Source organism: Scyliorhinus canicula, chromosome 6, assembly GCF_902713615.1.
Source record: "Scyliorhinus canicula chromosome 6, sScyCan1.1, whole genome shotgun sequence".
NCBI lineage: Eukaryota > Metazoa > Chordata > Chondrichthyes > Carcharhiniformes > Scyliorhinidae > Scyliorhinus > Scyliorhinus canicula.
The window spans coordinates 180,203,861-180,216,891 of record NC_052151.1 but is presented as its reverse complement, the minus strand read 5'-3'; the positions used below and the strand labels follow the sequence as shown (position 1 = coordinate 180,216,891).

Genomic DNA, 13,031 nt, shown 5'->3' with positions numbered 1-13,031 from the left:
GCGCCCGAGACATCGTCGGAGGCAAAGCCCCTCCTTCCTTTGCCTCGTTGAAGGTCCTAACGAACAGAGGCCCCAGCGAGTCTGCATACGTCTTATCGAATTCGACCGGGAACCCATCCGGCCCCGGCGCATTCCCCGACTGCATGCTCCCTATCCCTTTGACCATCTCCTCCAGCCCAACCGGCGCCCCCAGTCCCTCCACCTGTCCCTCCTCCACCCTCGGGAATCTCAGCCGGCCCATAAAACGCCCCATTTCCCCCCTCCTCCAGTGGGGGTTCGGACCGATACAGTTCCTCATAGAAGTCCCTGATGACCCCATTGATGCCTACCCCAATTCGCACCACATTCCCTCCCCTATCCTTAACTCCACCGATCTCCCTAGCCGTATCTCGCTTCCAAAGCTGGTGCGCCAGCATCCGGCTCGCCTTTTCCCCATATTCATATACCGCCCCCTGTGCCTTCCTCCACTGAACTTCCGCCTTCCAGGTGGTCAATAGGTCGAATTCGGGGGGGAGGCCCCTCCCCCCCCACATCGGGAGGAGTCGGAGTGTGGCAGGGGCAGCCGGGTCAGCGAAAACCAGCTGACTCTCGGGAGTACGATGGTGGATACACTGCGGCTAGGAGGGGTCCTAGCCAGGGGGGGAAGGGGGGTTAGGGGGGGATACCGGGTTGCTGCTGGAAAGGCTGAGGACGGGAAGGGAAGAACGGGAGGAGAGAGGGGGGGGGGCCATCGCCATGGGGAACGGGTCAGAAGGGGAGGGTCTACCCGGGGCGAACAGGGGACAGAACATGGCTAATAGACAGGGGAAAGGGACGGGTCGCTCCGCGACCCGGTTGATTACTTGGAATGTGAGGGGGCTGAACGGACCGGTCAAGAGATCAAGGGTTTTTTCACACCTAAAGGGACTGCAGGCGGATGTGGCAATGTTGCAGGAGACTCACTTGAGAGTAGTAGACCAGGTGCGCCTGAGAAGGGGGTGGGTGGGACAGGTGTTCCACTCAGGCTTGGACGCAAAGAACCGGGGGGTGGCGATTTTGGTGGGAAAGAGGGTGTCGTTCGTGGCGGCGCAGGTGGTAGCAGATAAGGAGGGTAGGTACGTGATGGTGAAGGGTAGGCTGCAGGGAGAGAATGTGGTGCTGGTAAATGTATATGCCCCGAATTGGGATGACGCGGGTTTTATGAGGCGTCTGTTGGGCCTCATTCCGGGTCTGGAGGCAGGAGGCCTGATCATGGGGGGGGACTTCAACACAGTGCTCGACCCTGGGCTGGACAGATCGAGTTCCAGGACGAATAGGAGGCCGGCAGCGGCGGAGGTGCTAAGGGGGTTCATGGAGCAGATGGGGGGGGTAGACCCTTGGAGATTTGGCAGGCCAAGGGCGAGGGAGTATTCTTTTTTCTCCCACGTCCACAGGGTGTACTCCAGAATAGACTTTTTTGTACTGAGCAGGGGGCTGATTTCGAGAGTGCAGGACACGGAGTACTCGGCCATTGCGATTTCGGACCATGCACCACACTGGGTAGAGGTAGAACTGGGGGAAGCACGGGACCAGCGCCCGCTGTGGCGCCTGGATGTGGGGCTGCTGGCGGACGAGGAGGTGTGCGGAAGGGTCCGGAAGGGCATTGAGAGATATCTGGGCACGAACGACACGGGCGAGGTGAAGGTGGGGGTAGTATGGGAGGCCCTGAAAGCAGTGATCAGAGGAGAGCTGATCTCCATAAGGGCACACAGAGAAAGGAAGGAGAGGCAGGAGAGGGAGAGACTGGTGGGGGAACTTATAGAAGTGGACAGGAGATATGCGGAGACACCAGAGGAGGGGCTGTTGAGGGAGCGGCGCAGTTTACAGGCCCAGTTTGACCTACTGACCACTAGGAAGGCGGAGACGCAATGGAGAAGGGCACAGGGTGCGGTCTATGAGTACGGGGAAAAGGCGAGCAGGATGCTAGCACACCAGCTGCGCAAGCGAGATGCAGCCAGAGAGATTGGGGGAGTGAGAGAGAAGGGAGGGAACGTAGTGCAGAAGGGGCAAGAGGTGAATGGGGTCTTCAGGGATTTCTACAGGGAATTGTACCGGTCTGAGCCGCCCAGGAGGAGGGGGGGAATGGAGAACTTCCTCGATAGATTGAGGTTCCCAAAGGTCCAGGAGGAACGGGTGGAGGGGCTGGGGGCGCCGATAGAGCTGCCGGAACTAGTTAAAGGGATAGGCCAGATGCAGGCGGGGAAGGCGCCGGGGCCGGATGGGTTCCCGGTGGAATTTTATAAGAAGTATGTGGACTTGGTGGGTCCAGTGCTGGTGCGAGCCTTCAATGAGGCGCGAGAGGGGGGGGCTCTGCCCCCGACAATGTCACAGGCCCTGATCTCCTTGATCCTGAAGCGGGACAAAGACCCTGTACAGTGCGGGTCCTATAGGCCTATCTCCCTCTTGAATGTAGATGCCAAACTGTTGGCAAAGGTCCTGGCAACCAGAATAGAGGATTGTGTGCCAGGGGTAATCCATGAGGACCAGACGGGTTTCGTAAAGGGACGACAACTTAATACAAATGTCCGGAGGCTGTTGAATGTAATTATGATGCCAGCAGTGGAGGGGGAGGCTGAGATAGTGGTAGCACTGGATGCGGAGAAGGCATTCGATAGGGTGGAGTGGGAATACCTGTGGGAGACGCTGGAACGGTTTGGGTTTGGGGAGGGATTTATCAAGTGGGTGAAGCTGCTGTATTCGGCCCCGATGGCGAGTGTGGTTACAAACGGGAGGAGGTCGGAGTATTTTGGGCTCCATCGAGGTACCAGGCAGGGATGCCCCCTATCCCCCTTACTATTTGCATTAGCGATCGAACCGTTGGCGATGGCACTGAGGGGTTCAGGGGGTTGGAGAGGACTGACAAGGGGAGGGGAGGAGCATCGGGTATCACTCTATGCGGATGATTTGTTGTTGTATGTGGCGGATCCGGAAGGGGGAATGCCGGAGGTAATGGAAATACTAGCGGAGTTTGGGGACTTTTCGGGATATAAATTAAATGTGGGTAAAAGTGAGGTCTTTGTGATACACCCGGGAGATCAGGGGGAGGGAATTGGGCGGCTCCCCTTTAGGAGAGCAGTAAAGAGCTTCAGGTACTTGGGGGTGCAGGTGGCAAGGAACTGGGGGACCCTCCACAAGCTGAACTTTTCAAGGCTGGTGGAGCAGATGGAGGAGGAGTTCAAGAGGTGGGACATGGTACCGCTGTCGCTAGCAGGGAGGGTGCAGTCAGTCAAAATGACGGTCCTCCCGAGGTTCTTGTTTCTGTTCCAGTGCTTGCCCATCTTCCTCCCCAGGGCCTTCTTCAAGAAGGTAACTAGCAGCATTATGGGCTATGTGTGGGCGCATGGCACCCCTAGAGTGAGAAGGATTTTCTTGGAGCGGAGTAGGGACAGTGGAGGATTAGCGCTACCCAATCTTTCCGGATACTACTGGGCGGCGAACGCATCGATGGTGCGCAAGTGGGTGATGGAGGGGGAGGGGGCAGCTTGGAAACGTATGGAGAGGGCGTCCTGCGGCAATACAAGCCTGGGGGCGCTAGTAACGGCACCATGGCCGCTCCCCCCCACAAGGTATACCACGAGTCCGGTAGTGGCGGCCACCCTTAAAATCTGGGGGCAGTGGAGGCGACACAGGGGGGAAGTGGGGGGTCTGATGGCGGCGCCACTGAGAGGGAACCACAGATTTGTCCCGGGGAACACTGGCGGGGGATTCCAGAGCTGGCACAGGGCGGGCATCAGGCAACTGAGGGACATGTTCATAGAGGGGAGGTTTGCGAGCCTGGGAGAGCTGGTGGAGAAATTTGAGCTCCCCCCGGGGAACACGTTTAGATACCTGCAGGTGAAGGCATTTGCCAGACGACAGGTGGAAGGATTCCCCTTGCTTCCCGATGGAGGGGCGAGTGATAGGGTGCTGTCAGGGGCCTGGGTCGGAGAAGGGAAGGTCTCGGACATCTACAAAATAATGCAGGAGGTGGAGGAGGTACCGATAGAGGAGTTGAAAGACAAGTGGGAAGCGGAGCTGGGAGAGCAGATAGAAGATGGGACATGGGCGGATGCCCTAGAGAGGGTCAATTCATCGTCGTCGTGCGCAAGGTTGGGCCTCATCCAATTTAAGGTGCTGCACAGAGCCCATATGACGGGGACTAGGATGAGTCGGTTCTTCGGGGGGGAGGACAGGTGTGTTAGGTGTTCGGGAAGCCCTGCGAACCATGTACATATGTTTTGGATGTGTCCGGCACTGGAAGAGTTCTGGGAGGGGGTGGCGGGGACGGTATCGAGAGTGGTGGGAACCAGGGTCAAACCAGGGTGGGGGCTAGCGATTTTTGGGGTTGGGGTGGAGCCAGGAGTACAGGAGGCAAGGGAGGCCGGAATATTGGCCTTTGCGTCCTTGGTAGCTCGGAGAAGGATCTTGATTCAGTGGAGGGACACAAGGCCACCAAGCGTTAACACCTGGTTAAACGACATGGCAAGCTTCATCCAATTGGAAAGAATCAAATTCGCCCTGAGAGGGTCGGTACAGGGGTTCTTCCGGCGGTGGCAGCCCTTCCTTGACTTTTTGGATCAGAGATAGGAACCGGAGGCCGAAACAACAGCAACCCGGGGAGAAAAGGGGGGGGGGGGGGGGGGGGGGGGGGGGGGAATAGCAACGAAGGGAGCACGTTAGCGGGGGGTCGCGGGCAAGGACTGCCCGAGGCCATCGGCAGAAAGGGAAAAACGGTTTGGTTGCTAGACTGATAGCGCGGAGGGGGGGGGGGAGGGAGGGTGGGGGGGTGCGCGCGGGGGAGGGCGTGGGGAGGTTTTTTCAGGGGGGATTTGTGGTGTTATAATTTAAAATGTAATAGGGGTAAATGTTTGTATCGAAAAATTTCAATAAAAATTATTTAAAAAAAAAAAAAAAATAGGTCGAATTCAGCCTGGAGACTACGCCGCTCCCGAAGCAATCCCTCCTCCGGAGCCTCAACGTACCTCCTGTCCACCCTCACCATCTCCCCCACCAACCTCTCTCTCTGCTCTCTCCTCTCCCTGTGGGCCCGGATGGAGATCAACTCTCCCCTAACCACCGCCTTCAGCACCTCCCAGACCATCCCCACTCGGACCTCCCCATTGTCATTGGCCTCCAGATACCTCTCAATACAACCTCGGACCCACCCGCCCACTTCCTCGTCCGCCAGCAACCCCACCTCTAATCACCAAAGCGGGTGCTGGTCTCTCTCTCCCCCCCCCCAGCTCGAGGTCCATCCAATGCGGGACATGATCAGAAATGGCTATCGTCGAGTACTCAGTATCCTCCACTCTCGCAATCAGCGCCCTACTCATAACAAAAAAATCAATCCGGGAATAGGCCTTATGCACATGGGAGAAGAATGAAAATTCCCTGGCCCTCGGTCTCGCAAACCTCCATGGGTCAAACCCCCCCACCTGGTCCATAAACCCCCTCAGCACCTTAGCCGCCGCTGGCCTCCTACACGTCCTGGATCTGGATCGATCCAGGGCCGGGTCCAGCACCGTGTTGAAATCTCCCCCCATTATCAGGCCCCACGTCTCCAAGTCTGGAATCCGGCCCAACATGCACCGCATGAAACCCGCATCGTCCCAATTCGGGGCGTATACATTGACCAGTACCACCCGCTCCCCCTGCAGCCTGCCACTTGTTTCCTACCTATTTCGAACACATCTGCTCTCATCCCTTCCCTTCTCTCCCAGAACCACAACTGAGTTCCCCTTGTGCTCACCTTTCAGCCATCAGCCCTATATTCAATGGATCATCCTCTGACATTCTCGCTAACTCCTGTGATGCTACCACCAAACATATTTTCCTCTTGTTATGGGCCAGCGTTTAGAGAACCCCAAAGTGTATCATGGAGTTCGCCTGACCCACAACTTTAAATAGATTGTGGTTATGGGGAGCACACGGACCCACTCTGCAGGTGTGATGCTATAGAAATCTACAGTACTTTTAAATTAAAACAATGTTTATTTATGAAACCAGTTAACACTTTATAAACCCACAGTAAACATCTTAACAACTATCAACACCAATAAATCCCACAAAGAATTCAGTACTCTCTAAGTAACTCTTAATCTTTCCTTGCAACATCCATCAGACAAAAAGAACCCCTTTTTACAGAAAGACATCAGGTTTAACTTCACTACTGAGAACAGTTACCACTTTGAAATCACCAAATGAACATTCATAAGCTTACAGAGATTAATACACATCTTGTGACTGCAGCTTCTCCAAATCTAAAACAAAACTAAACACACCCTGTAGCTGCGAGTCCAAAGTGAAAGTAAAAGCAGACAGACAGCCCAGCCCCACCCACACTCTGACATCACTGATAAACACCCATTTCTTAAAGGTACATCCACTACAGATATTTTATAAACCCCCATTTCTTAAAGGTACTCTCACATGACATTCTCCCCCTCTCTGCCAGTATCTCAAAGCATCTCAGAGCGACCCTGATCCACTCTTCAATCATCCCCAACCCTTTCCATGCAAAAGCAGGAGATGCAATACTTGCCCTTTACCCCCTTAGTTCTCACTGTCCAAGGCCCCAAAACCTCATTCCAGATAAAGCAGAGTTTTACATGCGCTTCTTTCACTTTAGTATACTGTGTTCATTACTGACAATGTGGTTTCCATTGCAATGAAGAGACCAAACACACACTGGGTCACCACTTTTGAGTACCTCTGCTCAGTCCATAAGCATGACCACAAGCTTCTGATTGCTTTTCAGTTCAACTTGGAGCCTTCCTTTCACGCTAACATCTCCATCCTCAGCCTGCTGCAGAGTTTCATTGAAGTTCAACACAAGGTCAAGGAAGAGCAATTCATCTTTAGATTGTGTATTTCACAGCCTTTTTGACTCAACTTGAGTTCAACAATTTCAGGCTGTATACTCAGAAACCACCACCTGCAGCACTTTCTTTCGGACATGCCAGTCTTCATTTTGTTTTTCATGATTTTGCTTTTGGGTGCAGCTATTCCCTATTCTGCCATTCCACCCATCTTGGACAAATCTTTTGGTTTGTTACTACAGTTTTTAACATTTCTTTCACCTTTTATACTGTTAAATCCTGTCATTTATTCTCTCCTTCCCTCTATCATAAGCCAACCCCCCCCCCCCCCCCCCCCCCCCCCCAACGACTAACACGGTCACAAACATCCCCCATTTTTTCTCAGACTCCCCTGCTGAGCCCCTTAACTCATACTTTATTTTCTCCAACCGCATGAAGTCATACAGGTCACCCAACCATGCTGCTACTCCCGGTGGCGATGCCGACTGCCACGCCAGCAAAATTCAGCACAGTTCAATCAGAGAGGCGAAGGCCAAGACATCGGCCTTCCTCCTCTCAATGAGCTCTGGCTTCTCTGAAACCCCAAATATCGCCACCAAAGGGTCCGGGGATCCACTCCCTCCTCCACTATCTTGGCTAACACCGCAAACACTCCCGCCTAGAATCTTCCCAATTTTTCACAACCCCAAGACATGTGCGCATGATTCGCTGGCCCACACCCACATCTCTCACACTCATCTGCTACCCCCTGAAAGAACCCACTCATTCTTGCCCGAGTATTATGCACCCTGTGCACCAACTTAAACTGTATCAGGCTCATCCTTATACAAGAGGAGGTCCCGTTTATTCTTTGCAGTGCCTCACTCCGTACTCCCCAATTGATCTCCATTCCCAATTCCGCTTCCCATTTCTCCTTGATCACATCCCAACAGGTCTGCTGCAAATTCCTTATAAAATTCTGCCGGGTACTCATCGAGCCCAGGGGCCTTTCCCGACTTCATACCCCTGATACTATCCAGCACCCCCCTCAGCCCCAGGGGGCTCCTCCAATTCCTGTATCTTTGCTTCCTCCACCTGGGGAAATTCCAGCTGGTCCAGAAGCTGCCCCATGTCCCCCTCCTCTCCTCCTGGGTCTGCCTCATAAAGTCCCTGGCAATACTCTCTAAATGCCTCATTTATCTTCCCTGGCTCGGACACCACAACCCCAGCCACAGTCCAGATCTTCAATATTTTCCTGGACGCAGCCTGCCTCTGCAGCTGGTGCGCCAGCATGCGGCTCGCCTTCTCCCCATGCTCACATTGCACCCCTCTTGCCCTATGCAGTTGCCCTACCGCCCTCCCCGTTGTCAGCCTGTCAAATTGCCCCTGCAACTTGTTCCCCCTCGCCAATCCCTCGAATATTCCCTGTCCAGCTCCACTATCTCGCTCACTAGACAGTCTTGTTCCGCCCTCCTTTCCTTATTCGCACGAACTGTAAATGAGATAATTTCTCCCTGGACCACTGCCTTCAGTGCTTCTCAAAAAAATGCCCGTCGACACCTCCCCATTCTGATTGAATTCCTCATGATCCCTAATCGCCAACCGCACCTTATCACAAAAACCTCCATCCGCCAACAACCCTGAGTCAAACCTCCACTCCAACCTCTGCTCTCGTCCCGTACTGAACCAAATATCCAACCAGTGGGGTGCATGGTCCGAGATAACTATCCCCGCGTACTTTGCTCCCTCCACCCCAACCAACATCTCCCGACTCACTACAAAGTAATCAATCTTCGAATACACCTTATTGACGTGTGATAAGCCAACTCTTTTAGTCTTCCTCGTCCTCCCCCAAATTTACTTGCACTAAACCTATCACGTTTCTGTTTTCCTTCAGTTCTGGTCCTTGACCTATTACTTAACTCGGTTTCTCTCTCTCCACAGACACTACCAGTCCTGCTGAGCATTTTCAGATTATTTCAGATTTCCAGCACCCGCAGTGTTTTGTTTTTGATATACAAGTGCAAGTCATTGCTGTTATTAAATCTGTACTTCTCACAATAGACTTGCTTTATGAAATATAATGTTGAACATGAAAAAATAAGCCAAAATAGAAATCACAGCTTGCGGCGGTCAAGTTAATTGATAGTAATATGCCAAATCTAAGCCTTTGGTGTAACCACACATCAATGTGCAAGTGAGACGAGGCAATCCGCCTGCGCTGCTCTGCAACACTTCTTAAACGTTTTTAGCAGCAGTGATAGAACCTCAGACAGGGTCCCATGTGTGGACACTTACCTTGCAGAAAGAGCAAGCAAGAAGAAAATCTAACGTATAAAATTTGCTATTGTGGAGATTTTTGTTTAAGGCAAAGCATATTTTGCTAACATTTTAACAGTGTGCATAAAGGGCAAAAAACTAGTTCATTTCAAGAAAGAAAACTTGCAATAAATATTTAACCTGACTGTAACTTAAAGCATCACCTTTTTTCTCTGCTGCTCAGCAGAACAGTCCACAGGACTTCCTCCCAGAGATACACTTTGTAAGGAATCGAAGAGAGGCTTCGCCAGGTCAGAATCAACAATACCAGAATGAGCAAGTAGATCTCTCATTTCAGTCACTATTTCATCCAGAGAAAGGTTCTGGGATTTAAGAAATAGAAAGTTTTAATTTAATAAGTAACATTCTAATTATTGTAGCACACAAATACGGTTACTAAGCCTGGAACTCCCTTCCGATACTCTCTGCCTTCTTCAAGATGCTTCTTAAAACTAACCTCTTTGACCAAACCTTTGGTCACCTGCACTACCACCTCTTTGTGTGCTCTGATGAGAAATTGTTTGTTTATGTTCTTGTGAAGCACCTCGAGATGTTTTACCACATCAAAGGCACTATATAAATACAACTTATGCCGCTGCTCCTAAAACCTTTATCCAGCAACGGTATTAACAACATGAATTGATCAGTGTCATCCTAACAAAAAGGATAGTAAAGATGAGTAGCAAAATACTTTGTGCCTTGTTGGTGATTCAGTTAGTTAATGTCTGTGCTTGCCTCGCTCATTGTTTAAGACTTTTAGTCTGTGGTTTACGCCTTTGGAACTGATTATTATAACTGGTTGGTGAGTTGACAATCAAAGAGTATTACACAGTCAGAATACCACTAAAAGCAAAGGAGCGCGCTTTGGGGATTTCTTTGTGCAGAATGTCTTCTCAGAAACAGTGATGGAAGAATAATCCATACGAGCCCAGTAGGGAAATAGATAAATCTCTGATGGAGAAGGAATGGGAATAACTAGTATTTTTCAGAGTGTGAGTACGATAACCCAAATGGCTTTCTCTTTGCTGTAAAATTCGATGATTCTACATTTTTTTCCATCTATTTTATTATATTACTACTAAATATATCCTCCCCAAGGGCAGCACGGTGGCCTAGTGGTTAGCACAACCGCCTCACGGCACTGAGGTCCCAGGTTCGATCCCGGCTCTGGGTCACTGTCCGTGTGGAGTTTGCACATTCTCCCCGTGTCTGCGTGGGTTTCGCCCCCACAACCCCAAAATGTGCAGAGTAGGTGGATTGGCCACGCTAAATTGCCCCTTAATTGGAAAAAAATAATTGGGTAATCTAAATTTATAAAAAAATATATATATATCCTCCCCTGAAAGATTGCTTCCTGACATTCTGCAGTGGGCAGCACGGTAGCATGGTGGTTAGCATAAATGCTTCACAGCCCCAGGGTCCCAGGTTCGATTCCCGGCTGGGTCACTGTCTGTGCGGAGTCTGCACATCCTACCCATGTGTGCGTGGGTTTCCTCCAGGTGCTCCGGTTTCCTCCCACAGTCCAAAGTGCGGGTTAGGTGGATTGGCCAGGCTAAATTGCCCTTAGTGTCCTAAAAAATAAGGTTAATGGGGGTTGTTGGGTTACTGGGATAGGTATACGTGGGCTTGAGTAGGGTGATCATTGCTCAGCACAACATCGAGGGCCGAAGGGCCTGTTCTGTGCTGTACTGTTCTAATTCTAATTCTAAAAAAATTCTAAGAAATAATTTGGGATATCAGAATAAAACTTACACTCTTGTCAAGTTATAATGTAGTGCTTAGCACTACTGCCTTACAGTATCAGGGACCCAGTTCTGATTCCGGCCTTGGGTGGCGTGTGGAGTTTGCACTTTTTCCCCACTGTCTGCGTGGTTTCCTCCAGGTGCTCTGGTTTCCTCCCACAGTCCAAAGATGTGCAATTAGGTGGATTGGCCATGATCAATGTGCAGGATTACAGGGGAGTGGGCCTAGGCAGGGTGTTATTTCAGAAGTTGCTATAGACTCGATAGGCCAAATGGCTTCCTTCTGCACTGTAGGGATTCTATGGAAACATCACAAGGTGCTTCACTGAGGGCAAAAGTAAGCATGTCAGTCATAGAAGAATGAGGATGGATGGATATCAAGGTATGTCCAAGAAATTGGTTTTGAGCAGGAGGCTTTTGAAGGCAAGGAGAGAAGGCAGAGAGGTTTAAGTGGAATATAAGTAGACGATCAAGGTGAACGTACTACCAAGGTTCCTCTTCCTGTTTAGATCCGTTCCGATCTTCATCCCCAAGGCCTTTTACAAAAACATAGACAGTCTAATCATGGTGTTTGTGTGAGGGGTAAGAACCCGAGAATTCCCAAACTGACACTGCAAAGAGGGAAAATCAAAGGGGGTTTGGCCTTACCAAACCTACAATACCACCACTAGGCAGCACCGGCAGAAAGAGTGAGGGGATGGGTACAAGAACCCTACACAGATTGGGTATAAATGGAAGAGGCATCCAGTAAAGGAACAATCCTCTGGCCCTGGCTACAGCAGCACTCCCATTCCTCCTCAAAAAGATACACACCGAGCCCAGTGGTAGCGGCCACGCTGAGAACATGGACCCAGTTGAGACAATACTTGGGGATAACTAAACTGTCCCCCATGGCCTCCATCTGCAGCAATCATAGATTCCCCTTGACTTCCGGTTGCGGCTATGCAGAGCTAAGTCGCACGTTCGGCAGCTCCCGCCAGAAACTGACTTTTGGGCTCTTTTTAGGGCTCCCGACGGCATTTGTTCGGCGATTCCCAGAGTGGGAAGGTGACAGCAATATTTCCCCGACACTGTATGGATTGGACCAGGAGTGGAGCGGTGAAGAAAGTAGATTTGGAGCAGCGAAAAGTGCGAGGGAGGAAAACCAAGATGGCGGCGGGTGGAGACCAGGCAGCGTGGTCGCAGTAGCAGCAGGACTTTCTCCAGAGCTGCTTCACGGAGCTGAAGGCAGAGCTATTGGAGCCGATGAAGGCTTTGATTGACAAGCTGCTTGAGACCCAGAAGGCCCAAGGGGCGGCGATCCGGGAGGTGCAGCAAAAGGCCTTGGAGAACGAGGACAAGATCTTGGGCCTGGCGGTGAAGGTAGAGGCGCACGAGGCGCTGCATAAGAAACGGCAGGCGAAGTTCGAGGATATGGAGAATCGGTCGAGGAGGAAGAACTTGCGGTGCCTGGGTCTCCTGGAGGGGGTGGAGGGGTCGGATGTCGGAGCATACGTGGTCATGATGCTGAACACGCTGATGGGCGCGGGGGCCTTCCCGGCGCCCCTGGAGCTGGAGGGGGCCCATCGAGTCCTGGCGAGGAGGCCCAAGCCCAATGAGCCGCCGCGGGCGGTGCTGATGCGGTTCCACCGCTTCGTGGCCAGGGAGTAGGTCCGAAGGTGGGCAAAAAAAGAGTGGAGCAGCAGGTGGGAGAATGCAGAGGTCCGGATATACCAGGACTGGAGCGCGGAGGTGGCCAAAAAGAGGGCCGGGTACAATCGGGCTAAGGCGGCGCTGCATCGGAAGGGGGTGAAATTTGGAATGTTGCAGCTGGCACGACTGTGGGTCACCTTCAAAGACCGCCACCACTACTTCGAGACGCCGGAGGAGGCGTGGACTTTTATCCAGGCCGAAAAGTTGGACTCGCATTGAGGGTCGGTGGCGAGGGGATGTCGAGAGAGGATTGATGTGATTGTTGTGTTTTGGGGGATGTTCTGTTCTGTTTGGTACTGCTTTTTCTCTATTTTTTGGGTTTGTAGTGGGGGTTTAATGAGTGTGGGCGTCGGTGGTTGGAAGAAGGGGGCCCCAGTTGGTGGTTGGGGGGGGGGGGGGGGGGGGGGGGGGTCCGAGGGGGGGGGGCTGGGATTAGGCCGTGAAAGAGAGCTGTGCCAGAGGGGGCGGGGACAGCTTGGTGGAA

General features: G+C 52.1%; 1 protein-coding gene across 7 annotated transcripts in view; it reads right to left on the bottom strand.

The window, feature by feature from the left end:
* The window catches only part of lyst (lysosomal trafficking regulator), a 397,928-nt gene that overhangs the window by 232,240 nt on the left and 152,657 nt on the right, over window positions 1-13,031 (bottom strand). For all 7 annotated transcript variants that reach the window (XM_038800534.1, XM_038800541.1, XM_038800536.1 and 4 more), the window contains exon 7: window positions 9,278-9,436. In XM_038800534.1, coding sequence (XP_038656462.1) covers window positions 9,278-9,436 — 159 coding nt within the window. The remainder of the gene's footprint in view (window positions 1-9,277; window positions 9,437-13,031) is intronic.